Source organism: Pseudophryne corroboree, chromosome 8, assembly GCF_028390025.1.
Source record: "Pseudophryne corroboree isolate aPseCor3 chromosome 8, aPseCor3.hap2, whole genome shotgun sequence".
Taxonomy (NCBI): Eukaryota; Metazoa; Chordata; class Amphibia; order Anura; family Myobatrachidae; genus Pseudophryne; species Pseudophryne corroboree.
In genome coordinates, this window is record NC_086451.1 from 45,997,058 (window position 1) to 46,010,867 (window position 13,810).

The 13,810-nt window shown below is 46.6% G+C and overlaps 1 protein-coding gene across 4 annotated transcripts in view; it reads left to right on the forward strand.

Annotated features, from left to right (window-relative positions):
• The window catches only part of LOC134947464 (deoxyribonuclease-1-like), a 75,619-nt gene that overhangs the window by 20,290 nt on the left and 41,519 nt on the right, over positions 1 to 13,810 (forward strand). For 3 of the 4 annotated variants that reach the window (XM_063935549.1, XM_063935550.1, XM_063935552.1), the window contains one exon: positions 8,064 to 8,152. In XM_063935549.1, the coding sequence (XP_063791619.1) occupies positions 8,064 to 8,152 (89 nt within the window). Of the gene's footprint in view, positions 1 to 2,387; positions 2,591 to 8,063; positions 8,153 to 13,810 lie in introns of those variants that run through there. The other variant, XM_063935551.1, reaches the window with a different exon arrangement.

Consider the following 13,810-nt stretch of genomic DNA (forward strand, 5'->3'; position numbering starts at 1 on the left):
GAAATACCGGCCAGGAACGAGTAATGTGGATGCCGACTCGCTATCAAGAATACCTGGACAAGTGGTAGGAGAAAATGAAAATGAGGAGTGGATCGAAATACCCGCCGGAGAAGTACAAGGAGTGTACCATAGTATGCAAATAACTAGTATGGTGGTAAGTGAAGCCATAAGCCACCTGGGAGCAACGGCTGATGCATTACCATTATCTTATTGCTGGATTAGTCAGATGGAATTAGAAGATCTACCAAGGGTAAAGAGATATCAGCTTAGACAAGAACAATTACAGGACCCGTGTATAAGATGGGTGATGCCAGGAGCATCGACCATTAAAGCTGGAAAGATGACCGAAGAGTGGGCATTAGAAATTCAGCTTTTAAAGAGACAAACAAAAAACTTAATTATGAAGCAGGGTATACTATACAGATGCACTCAGTTACCAGATGGTAGGAAAAGGTACCAACTAGTATTACCCAGAAAGCACCGTAATAGGAGTATGAAAGCTTTACACGATCAACATGGCCATTTGGGATTCGAGAAGACTTTAAAGTTAATAACCGATAGGTTTTATTGGCCGAATCTCTCCAAAGAAGTGGACCGGTACTGTAGGAGTTGTGGAAGGTGCATAGTAAGGAAGACATTACCCAATCGAGTGGCCCCTTTAGTAAACACATCAAAAGCAGTGGTCCCATGGATTTAGTATGCATGGACTTTCTAACTCTAGAAATGGATCAAGGAAAAAAATGTAATATTTTAGTAGTAACAGACCATTTTACAAGATATGCCCAAGCTTACGTTACACCAAATCAGAAAGCTTCCACAGTAGCTAACACCCTTTGGAGTAAATTCTTTATTCATTATGGACTTCCACATAGGCTACACTCGGATCAAGGTCGAGATTTCGAAAGTAAGCTAATCAAGGAACTTTGTGTGATGTGTGGAATAAAAAAATCTAGAACTACGCCATATCACCCCCAAGGTGACCTACAACCAGAACGCTTCAATAGAACTCTACTTAATATGTTGGGAACCCTGAGTCCTCTTCACAAACATCATTGGAGACGTTATATCGACCAGTTAATACATGCTTATAATTGCACGCAGAATGAGGCTACGGGGTACTCTCCTTATTACCTGATGTTTGGGAGAGAGGCAAAGCTCCCAATAGATATAAGTTTAGGAGTATCGTCCGGAGAAAGTTCCTATAAATCTCATGTGAAATATGTTGAAAAATTGAGAGAAGAGTTAGCTACAGCTTACCAATTGGCTGAGCGAGCAGCCCGCCAGAGTGGGGAAAAGAACAAAGTCCATTATGATAGGAAGGTGAGAGACCAGGTTTTGTCTCCTGGAGACAGAGTATTGCTGAGACAATTAGGAATGCCAAGAAAATTCAAAATCGCCAATCGATGGAAGGAAGAACCTTATATAGTAATAGAAAAATTTGAAGATCTACCTGTATACCAAATACAGTTAGAAAATGGGAAAGGAGCTCTATTAACTCATCATAGGCAGAATCTACTTCACATAGGTAAAGAAGTCAGACTGGAACATGAAGAAGAAGAGAATGAGGATCCAGACATTGTCACTAGAGGGAAGAATGACATTAGACTAGAAGAGGGAGGAGAGTCGGTTGTTAACGAAAATAGTGCAGAAGCAGAGGAAGGTCAAGGTTGTTTCTACAAGGAATATGAAGAAATATTTGAAGAAGAGAATGAACTTGAAAATACTATTAATGGTCAAAATACTTGCTTTTCACCCTATACGGGTCCAGAAAGAAATTTTAATGAGTCTTCAAAAGGAGACTGGATGGTATTAGATGAAGAAAGAAATGATATACCAGAAGAGTTGGAAGATTATCCATCTTGTAGTAGTGATAGAGGGGAAATGGGAAATATAGATAGGCCCAGAAGACATAGACAACCCCCCCTCATGATTACTTATGACCAGTTGGGGACTCCAGAGATTATCCCCAGAGTAATCACTCATTATAATATTGAATCTTACTGGCCTTATTTTTGATAATTTATATGAGATGTATATAGGTTGGTGATCCCATTATTTAATTTAAAATGAAATCACCAGGGGGAGAGTGTAACCCAATGGTTAAATAAGATTAAAATAAGTATAAAGATGTAATACATGTATGTGTATATAATGTATTTATATGAGAATAATATGTATCTGATACATGGACTGGGAAAATTAATATGTATATAATATATATATATATATATGGATACTATGCGCTTGTGATAAAGCCTGAGAAAATGTTCTAGTAAGAGACTTGAGGGGGGAGAATATGCTAGAAGTCCCTCGCGGAGAAGAGGGAGCCAACAACCGTTGGAAAAAGGGGTTTAACAGTCAGACTGGGGATCACTGCGGGGGAGAGCCCGGACTGAGAGGTAGCTCCGGCGGAGGTCAGGACACGGAGAGACCGTAAACGGGACCGTATTAAGAAAGGAGCGGAGAGCACCGAGGCTGTGAAGGACGCTGGATTGTGGATCAAGCAACAAATGCCGGAGCCCTTACCTGATAGCCCAGCCATCGGAACGGAGCCCCGTGTGACCACGGCAATTCACAAAGTGCATCATAGGTGAGAGGGGCCGGTGGCAGAAAGAGATAGGGCTCAGGGACAGCAGCTACGGGAGAGACCCGACGACGCAGCGTCACACCCGAGGAGGAGTTGGGGAGTGGGCATTCATTAAATGAGAGGTGATTGCTCCATACACCCATCGATCATACCTCACTCCCCAATAGGAGTTGGGGGAGTGGGCATTCATTAAATGAGAGGTGATTGCTCCATACACCCATCGATCATACCTCACTCCCCAATAGGAGTTGGGGGAGTGGGCATTCATTAAATGAGAGGTGATTGCTCCATACACCCATCGATCAAACCTCATTCCCCAATAGCATTCTTCTCATGAATTTATACAGCTCATCAGCATATGAATGGATCTCAGACTCCCTCTAGTGGGAAATCGGTATAAAATAAAAGTATAAATACTGAAACCATTATAATATGCTTACTAGACTATAGCAGCTTATCTATACTTACAACACAGGAGAAACTAAGTGTAGATTTGAGTATGTACTAAATCACATAAGAGTAAGCCTATTAAATTTATAGAGATAATACAGCATCTTTAATTCAGAAACAACTACGGAGGACAAAGAGAGAAAGTATAGCTTTCAACACCTGTGTTATCATTAACTACAAGAACAATAGACTGAAATACTACCAAATTGAGACCCCTATTACTCGGGAGTAACACTTAAGTAGGTACTGTTTAAACATTTATTTAAGCTAATCCGAAATAGGATAAATATCGGAAGATTGTGACTTTTATATTCGTTTCTTCTTTATTGAACACACCTGTGAATTATTAAGGTAGTTAAACGGAGAGACTGCATTAATATGGAGTGATACATACTCCCCGAGGACTGGGTTATAAGGAAGGAAAAGAAAAAGAATACACGATCGCTAAAGAAAGTTACAGAAAAGTTTGTGATTCAAATTAATTTCACAACAATAGCCACAATCGTTAAAGTTAAGGGCCCCAACGAGCTCATCATTGACTTTAGAGTACCCGGGTCACTCTTAGGTTTTAAATATATTTAGTATAATATGAAATTTATGTAATATATATATGTTGGTAAAAGAATAAATCTAGTATTATTCTATATAAGAGTTATTACCTGTGTGAAATATATAAGTTATATTGAGTAAATGTATAATATTAAATTTGATATACTTACCACTTATCCTGATCTTGATAGTTAAGGAAAGTCAACTTGACGACTAAAAGAGAAAACAGGTAAACGAGGATAAATTGTATATAATTGATATCTTATCTCATATTGATATTCATTGGGCTTACCCAAGCAAGCCTATATACATTGTGACAAAGCTTGGGTGGAGGCACTATTATTGTAATCCTTTCATATTCATACTCCAAATTAGGGTTACATGTGTATCTGCCCCTCCCCCCATATGTGTATAACGCCCCCATTTTCATTGACCATGCCCCATGTGGCATTTGGCCACACCCATTTTTGGGGAAAGGCACCTTCGGCGCACGCACACAGTACCTATAAGACATTTTTTCTACTTCACCACTGACCCTGTTACACTGCTGAATATGCCCCTAGGTCTAGGCAGTGCCACAGAACCACAGGGTTCCAATTTTTCCTCCTGATTGATGAAGGAGACGATCAATGCTTTCTTTCTATGCAAAAAGGTGCCGGTACTCCAGGGGTGTGTAAGTACAGGACACAATGGAATGCAGTCGCCTCCAGGCACCAGCCCTGAAGGGGGCACAATGACCTCCTCCATTGCTCCAGGTTCTGCTGTATGTGTCCCAGAGCAGGAATAAGCAGGGAGCCCAGGGGCCTCCCATCTCCCTGTCTGGGTGCTGCTGGGGTGGTGGGAATGAATGTGGAGGGAGGATGGTGAAGATGAATGTGATCTGTAGGAGGTAGGGCCCCTCCCATTGCCCCTCCCACAGCAGCAGGAACCTATGGGGAGAGGCTTCTTCTTGGGTGCACACTCCATCACTCTAACAGCTCCTCCGCCTCGCAGCTGTACAGGGGCCACAGGCAGCCGCACAGGGGACTCCATTAGCACATGACCCGGGCTAGGCCCCTTTAACAAGCCTGGGCCCAGTTAATTAGAATCTACACCCCCCATCTTGGGCCCCTGGAGAGAGTGAATGTCTGGGTGCTGTTGGTAGTGAATGTGAGTGGAAGAGGGAGGGGGGGGGGGGGCACCAACAACTATCTTGCTTCTGTGCTCCTAGTATTAACTTATGCCCCTGCGGTATTCACCTAAAGTTACATGCAGAATGAAGACTTATGCTGGGTATACACTGGAGCAATGTCGCTCCAAGATGCCGTTTTGGTGCGACATAACGCTTACATCGCGCAGTGTGTACCCAGGATTGCGCGCTCCCGCAGTTACATCCGACAGACGATTGGTTTGATGTGCTGCACATCAAACCAAGCGTCCGTCGCTAGCGTCCTGTGTTATGTTAATGCAGAACGGAACATGGTAGTTCTGTCCTTCATTAAAATCGCCCCAGTTTGTACGGGCAATTCGGGCTGATGGGGATTCGGTCCTCTGTCGGAACGAATCCCCGTCACTCCAGTGTGTACCCAGCCTTACAAGAGCTTCCACACTATGGATACGTTTTCAGACGCTTATTTCATTCACTTCTGAAACTAGTCACAAGAATTAAAAATTAGATCAACATCCGGCCAAGATCCTGATGGGTATGGGACCCAGGGTCAACAGTGTCTAGGTCGACACCCATTAGGTCGACACCTATTGGTCAACAGTGGCTAGGTCGACACTAGAAATTGGTCTACACGGCCATTAGGTCGACATGAACAAGGTCGACATGAGGTTTTAATTTTTGGGGTGTTGTTTTCTGCGTAAAGTGATCGGGAACTCCAATTAGTGTACCGTGTCACCTCGCATGGCTCCCGCTGCGCTCACCACAGGTTACCATTCCCAATCGTAACTCACGTGGATCGTAAAGTATGAAAAAGTTAAAAAAGGAACATTTTTGAAAAACTCATGTTGACCTTTTTTGCACGTTGATCTTGTTCAGGTGGACCTAATGGTCATGTCGACCTATTTCGAGTGTCGACCTAGTCACTGTCGACCAATGGGTGTCGAACTAATGGATGTCGACCTAAGTGGTGTTGACCCAGAGTCCGGATACGGTTCCTGATATGGGTGGTCATTCCGAGTTGATCGCTCGCTAGCTACTTTTAGCAGCCGTGCAAATGCATAGTCACCGCCCACAGGGGAGTGTATTTTAGCCTTGCAAGTGTGCGAACGCCTGTGCAGCCGAGCGCAGCGAAAACATTTTGTGCAGTCTCTGAGTAGCTCTGGACTTACTCAGCCGCTGCGATCACTTCAGCCTGTCTGGTCCCGGAATTGACGTCAGACACCCGCCCTGCAAAATACCTGGACACCCCTGCGTTTTCCCACCACTCCCAGAAAACGGTCAGTTGACACCCACAAACACCTTCTTCTTGTCAATCTCCTTGCGATTGGCTGTGCGAATGGATTCTTCATTAAATCCATCGCTCAGCAACGATCCGCTTTGTACTCGTACGACACGCCTGCGCATTGCGGTGCATACACATGCGCAGTAGTTACCTGATTGCTGCGCTGCAAAAAACAGCAGCGTGTGATCAGGTCGGAATGACCCCCATAGTGTGTTATCTGAGCCCATCAGAACACTGCACTACATGAAGTAGAATTATCCACTTGACCACTTGATATGTTTCAAAAAAGAAGCAGTGCAGACATCCAGCAACTTTCCTTATACACTGCTCAAAAAAATAAAGGGAACACTAAAACAACACATCCTAGATCTGAATGAATTAAATATTCTTATTAAATACTTTGTTCTTTACATAGTTGAATGTGCTGACAACAAAACCACACAAAAATTATCAATGGAAATCAAATTTATTAACCCATGGAGGTCTGGATTTGGAGTCACACTCAAAATTAAAGTGGAAAACACACTACAGGCTGAACCAACTTTGATGTAATGTCCTTAAAACAAGTCAAAATGAGGCTCAGTAGTGTGTGTGGCCTCCACGTGCCTGTATGACCTCCCTACAATGCCTGGGCATGCTCCTGATGAGGTGGCGGATGGTCTCCTGAGGGATCTCCTCCCAGACCTGGACTAAAGCATCCGCCAACTCCTGGACAGTCTGTGGTGCAACGTGGCGTTGGTGGATGGAGCGAGACATGATGTCCCAGATGTGCTCAATTGGATTCAGGTCTGGGGAACGGGCAGGCCAGTCCATAGCATCAATGCCTTCGTCTTGCAGGAGCTGCTGACACACTCCAGCCACATGAGGTCTAGCATTGTCTTGCATTAGGAGGAACCCAGGGCCAACCGCACCAGCATATGGTCTCACAAGGGGTCTGAGGATCTCATCTCGGTACCTAATGGCAGTCAGGCTACCTCTGGCGAGCACATGTAGGGCTGTCGCTGTGCGCCCCCCAAAGAAATGCCACCCCACACCATTACTGACCCACTGCCAAACCGGTCATGCTGGAGGATGTTGCAGGCAGCAGAACATTCTCCTTGGCATCTCCAGACTCTGTCACGTCTGTCACATGTGCTCAGTGAGAACCTGCCTTCATCTGTGAAGAGCACAGGGCGCCAGTGGCAAATTTGCCAATCTTGGTGTTCTCTGGCAAATGCCAAACGTCCTGCACGGTGTTGGGCTGTAAGCACAACCCCCACCTGTGGACGTCGGGCCCTCATACCACCCTCATGGAGTCTGTTTCTGATCGTTTGAGTAGACACATGCACATTTGTGGCTTGCTGGAGGTCATTTTGCAGGGCTCTGGCAGTGCTCCTCCTATTCCTCCTTACACAAAGGCGGAGGTAGCGGTCCTGCTGCTGGGTTGTTGCCCTCCTATGGCCTTCTCCGCGTCTCCTGATGTACTGGCCTGTCTCCTGGTAGCGCCTCCATGCTCTGGACACTACGCTGACAGACACAGCAAACCTTCTTGCCACAGCTCGCATTGATGTGCCATCCTGGATGAGCTGCACTACCTGAGCCACTTGTGTGGGTTGTAGTCTCCGTCTCATGCTACCACTAGAGTGAAAGCACCGCCAGCTTTCAAAAGTGACCAAAACATCAGCCAGAAAGCATAGGAGCTGAGAAGTGGTCTGTGGTCACCACCTGCAAAACAACTCCTTTATTGGGGGTGTCTTGCTAATTGCCTATAATTTCCACCTGTTGTCTATTCCATTTGCACAACAGCATGTGAAATTGATTGTCAATCAGTGTTGCTTCCTAAGTGGACAGTTTGATTTCACAGAAGTGTGACTGACTTGGAGTTACATTGTGTTGTTTGAGTGTTCCCTTTATTTTTTTTTGAGCAGTGTATAAGCAATGGCAGGACCAATGATAATAGCTTTGCAATATTCATATTTAAAGGTATGAAGACCAGTAAAGAAAAGATGATGCAACTGTTTAATAGCCTTTCCAAAACTGACAGGCATGCATTGATTTTCCCATTACAGATCCTGAGAAGATATGAACTTATTGCTATTCAAGAGGTTATGAATAAAGATGACACAGCTATTATTAGGCTTGTCCAGGAGCTCAACTTGTGAGTACAACCATTTTTATATAGAAAAAAATAGACATCAGGGGTTATTACTAAAAGTTTTATTTAAAATCGACCAGAATAGAACCAACATCCTCACAAAATCGACTACAGTGTTTCTGTTCCAAGCTGATTTACTAACACTAGATTTTGTGTGCCTTTTACATATTGCTGTGTGAGGTGAGTTCTATATGTAGTTCTAAAAGTGTTCTATTCATCAAAAATTGACCCAAAATCGATAAAAACCAATAAAATCAACCGAACATTGAGCAAAAATCGATGCAAAATGGACCCGAAATAGACAAAAGCATTTCTATTGGTCGAAACATGTCACATGTACTGTATTACCCACAAATGCCTTCATTCCAGGGACGGCAGAGCACCGTCCCTGGCAAGCCGCCGCGTGCGCCCTCTATCCCCCTGCGCTCCGTCCCCCGCCGCGGCTAGCAGCGGGGACGGAGAGCGCACTCGCGGGGGAGCACGAGCGGGCGGCCGAGCCCGGCCGCGCGCGGCACGGACCTCACTGGCAGCCGCAGCAGGCACTCCCCGTACTGGCTGAACATCAGAGGCGTCCAGAAGCCGGGCGGGGAGGCCAGCGGTTCGGCTGGGGCGGAGTCTGGTGGCCATAGAGGGTTCAGGATGACACACAGAGGAGCACAAAGGATAGGAAGGGGAAATATAGGAAAAGAGTAGAGGGGATAGAGAGGGGCAAGGAACAGAGGAGAGCGAGTGAAATAAGTACAAAGGGATATTTTAGAAGTATGAGAGAGAATAAGGGTATAGGATATATTAAATGGGAGCAATACTTGCAGGCCTCACGAGAAGAGCTGGAAGAGAGGCAGGAAGTACCCGGTCAGCAGCCTATATGCATGACAGGCCAGCCCCTATACATGATCCAGCCAATCAGCCCCTCGGACCCTCTCTCTACGTTCCTCCCACCAAAAACATTAACCCCTTCCAAGCCAAGGTGATGCATAGAGTGGCGCTGCGGAAGCCCAGACGGTGCGTTTATGCTGCTATGGTCACATTATGTTCCCTACGCAGTCTTTCTATTGGTCGAAACATGTCACATGTACTGTAAAACCCACAAATGCCTTCATTCCAGGGCTAATTTGCATATCCACAATTTTTTTTTAATTCATTGCTCTGCCTTTCTGTGTCATGAATTATGCAGCCAAAGGGCCCCACATACTTCTCTACCAAGTATTTCCATCACATTGAGGTTTCAGACATAAAAAAACAAATAGAACTATTTCTGCTGGTACTTTTGAAAATGGTGATTTTGGGTCCATAGAGGTAATTCAGACCTGATCGCTATGGTGCATTTTTTGCATCCCTGCGATCAGGTAGTCGCCGCCAGGGGTTAAAGTGAGCCGGAACTGCGTTCCGTCAGTTCCACTTGGAGACGGAACGCAGTTCCGCCTCCCCCGGCTCACCTAACCCGATGTCCCGGCTCTACAGGGAGATGCCGGGCGGCCGCTATTATCAGCGTCGCCCGGCTTTTCCCGCACAGCGGCAGCCGGAGGCAGGAGCTCAGTACTGAGCTCCTGCCTGCGGCTCTGTCAGAACGCGCTATGGGAGAGACGTCATGACGCCTCTCCCATAGTGCCGAGGAGCGGACGCCCAGAGAGGACTGCGGCGGGAGCGGGGCTTGGTAAGTATGATGCCCCCCCCCCCCCCTCCCATATGTGTACTACTAGCGGCACTGTTATTGCGGGGGCTATACTACTGGGGGGAAACTACTAGGGGGCTATACTACAGAGAGGCAAACTACTGGGGGGCTATGCTACAGAGGGGCAAACTACTGGGGGGGCTATACTACAGAGAGGCCAAACTACTGGGGGGCTATACTACAGAGAGGCCAAACTACTGGGGGGCTATATTACAGAGAGGCCAAACTACTGGGGGGCTATACTACAGAGAGGCCAAACTACTGGGGGGGCTATGCTATGCTACAGAGGGGCAAACTACTGGGGGGGCTATACTACAGAGAGGCCAAACTACTGGGGGGCTATACTACAGAGAGGCCAAACTACTGGGGGGCTATACTACAGAGAGGCAAACTACTGGGGGGCTATGCTACAGAGGGGCAAACTACTGGGGGGGCTATACTACAGAGAGGCAAACTACTGGGGGGCTATACTACAGAGAGGCAAACTACTGGGGGGCTATACTACAGAGAGGCAAACTACTGGGGGGCTATGCTACAGAGGGGCAAACTACTGGGGGGCTATACTACAGAGGGGCAAACTACTGGGGGGGCTATACTACAGAGGGGCAAACTACTGGGGGGCTATACTACAGAGAGGCAAACTACTGGGGGGCTATGCTACAGAGAGGCAAACTACTGGGGGGCTATGCTACAGAGGGGCAAACTACTGGGGGGCTATACTACAGAGAGGCAAACTACTGGGGGGCTATACTACAGAGAGGCAAACTACTGGGGGGCTATACTACAGAGAGGCAAACTACTGGGGGGCTATACTACAGAGAGGCAAACTACTGGGGGGCTATACTATAGAGGGGCAAACTACTGGGGGGCTTTACTACTGGGGCAAACTACTGGGGGCTTTACTGCTGGGGCAAACTACTGGGGGGGGGGCATAAATACAAGGGGGCAAACTACAAGGGGGCTAAACTACTGGCAGCATTACTACTCGGGGCATAACTATAGGAGATAAACTACTGGGGTATAACTACAGGGGGGCATTACTACAAGGGGGCAAACTACTGGGGGCATTACTAACGGGGGCAAACTACATGGGGGATAAACTACAGGGGCTAAACAACTGGGGGCACAACTGCAGGGAGCATTACCACTGGGGGCTAAACTACATGGGGCAAAACTACTGGGGGCATTACCACTGGGAGGCTAAACTAAAGGTGGGGGGGGGAGTAAATTACTGGGGTCATAACTGCAGGGGCATTACCAGTGGGGGTATGACTACTGGGACTAAACGACTGGGGGCATTACTATAGGCAACATTACTACTGGAGGCAATACTACACAGGGGCATTACCATTAAGGGCATTACTGATGGGGTGCACTGCTAATGAAGGCATTGTAAAGGGGACACTTCATAAGGGGCCCCACTCCTGGGGACATAAGGGGCACTACTATTGCGGGTATTGCATAAGGGGCACTACTACTGTGAATCTGGGACCAGGCTGGCTTTATAATCCCTACCGCCGCATTGCGCTCCTGTGACCGCGGCGCTACTAGTTCAAATCTGTCGCTGATTGGCTGCCGGTCCACAGCAGTTTTGAATTATTAGCACCGTGGTTACAGGAGCTCGATGCGGCGGCAGGGATAATAAAGCCAGCCTGGTTCCCGATCCACTGCAGCAGTCCTCTGCCGCCCCGCCCTCGGACCTCTGCATGCCCACAGCCTCCTCCTCTGCACTATCTCTGAGGCCCAGAGCCTCATCCACTCCACGCCTACCACAGTCTACTCATCCACAGCACCGCAGACCACTGCCGCTGCTAAACAGGTAATCTAACCTTCTGCCTTTCTCTCTCCGTAGTCCCTACTGTATGCCCCTGCTGTCACTCTCCATGTCCCTGCTGTCACTTTCCATGTCCCTGCTGTCACTCTCCTTGTCACTCTATAATGTGAATTTCGTCTCATTCTTTGTGCTAAAATGTTAATTTCGGCTCATTCTGTGTGCTATAATGTGAATTTCGGCTCATTCAGTGTGCTATAATGTTAATTTCGGCTCATTCTGTGTGCTATAATGTGAATTTCGGCTCATTCAGTGTGCTATAATGTTAATTTCGGCTTATACCATGTGTTATAATGTGAATTTCGGCTCATACCGTGTGCTATAATGTGAATTTCGGCTCATACTGTGTGATGTAATGTGAATTTGGCTCCTACTGTGTGCTATAATGTGAATTTCGGCTCATACTGTGTGTTATAATATGAACCTCGGCTCATACTGTGTAGTATAATGTGAATTTCGGCTCATACTGTGTAGTATAATGTGAATTTCGGCTCATACTGTGTAGTATAATGTGAATTTCGGCTCATACTGTGTGCTATAATGTGAAAGGGGTCCTATTATTGTGGTGTATAATGTGTGCCCCCTTTTCAGTAAAATGCACGCCATCGGAGCGCACATAATTACAACCTTCACTTTTCCATACCCTCACTTCAAAATTTACACTTGGGTGCTACTACTGTGGGCATTATTACTATTGTGTGACCATGCCCCTTTCTATTTGAGACCACCCCCTTTTTGACGCGGCACGCGCAATACCTTTATTACATGGGCGCCGTGGTGAGGGGGGTGAGTTCCACCACCTCTCTAGGACCACTTTAAGCACTGGTCGCCGCCTACAGGGCGAGGGTATTGTGTGTGTGTGTGCAGGTGTGCGATCGCTTGTGCTGGAGAGCTGCACAAACAGCAGTTTGTACAGTCTCTGCACAGCCCAGGACTTACTCAGGTGCTGCGATGATCCGGGCCGGAGCTGATGTCAGAAATCCTCCCACAAAACGCCGGGTCCCTCCTGCGTTTTTCCGGACACTCCCTAGAAACGGTCAGTTGCCACCCACAAACGCCCTCTTCCTGTCAATCTCCATGTGATCGCCGGTGCGTTCGGATATTTCGCACCATCCCGTCGCTGACCGGCGCTCCCCATTGCTGCGGTCCGTCGTGCATGCGCATTGCGGTGCATATGCATGTGCCATTCAGACCTGATCGCAGCCTGCGAGAAAACGCACAGCAGCGATCAGGTCTGAATCGGCCGCCATGTTCGGTTGATTTATAAAACGACTTTTAGTAAATATGGGTTAGGAATTGAACTCTATGTTAAAGTATTGAAGGTTCTATTGTAGTAGACGTACGACTTTACCAGTGCAAAGTGCTGCTTGATAAATAGGCTTTTTATTTTATTTTTACTACACGATACACTTGGGTTTGTACTTAAAATTTTTGCATTGTTAAATCCAGTGGCCAGAAACCATCAAAGGGGCTTAGAAAATTCACCCCAAAAATGTATTTAAGATGTAATTCACCGGGGAGTGATGTGCGGGTTATAGATGGTGTCTAGATTGACAATCAAACGTCAACACCATATGGTCGACATGCATTAAGACGACACGGTCAAAAAGGTTGATGGGTTCAAAAGGTCGACAGGTAAAAGGTAGACAGGGCTTAAGGTCAACAGGATCAAAAGGTCAACATGACAATTTTCGACACACATATGGCTAACACAAGTTTTTTTGGCGCGTTTCAACTTTTGCTTGATTCAGCATCCACGTGGACTACAACTGGAAATAGTGACCTGCGGCGAGTGCAGCGGTGGCAGAGTGAGTCACACTGCCCGAAGCGTGGCGAGGGTACACGTGTACAGTGTTGATGAAACATACAAAGTGACACCCAAAAACGTAAAAAACATGTGTCAACCTTTTTTTGTGTTGACCATTTCCATGTGACTCTGTACCTGTCAACCTTTTCTACTGTCGGCCTTTTCCATGTTGACTTTTTGACACTGATGACCTTTTGACCCTGTCGAACTAATGCATGTCGGCCATATGGGGTCGACCTAATAGCTGTCTATCTGATCACATTTGTTTCTTCTTCCTCTTTAGCAATATCCGTGTATAGGCCTCAGTGGAGTGGAAAGAGCTACAACATTAGGCTTACGTGGTGCTAGTTT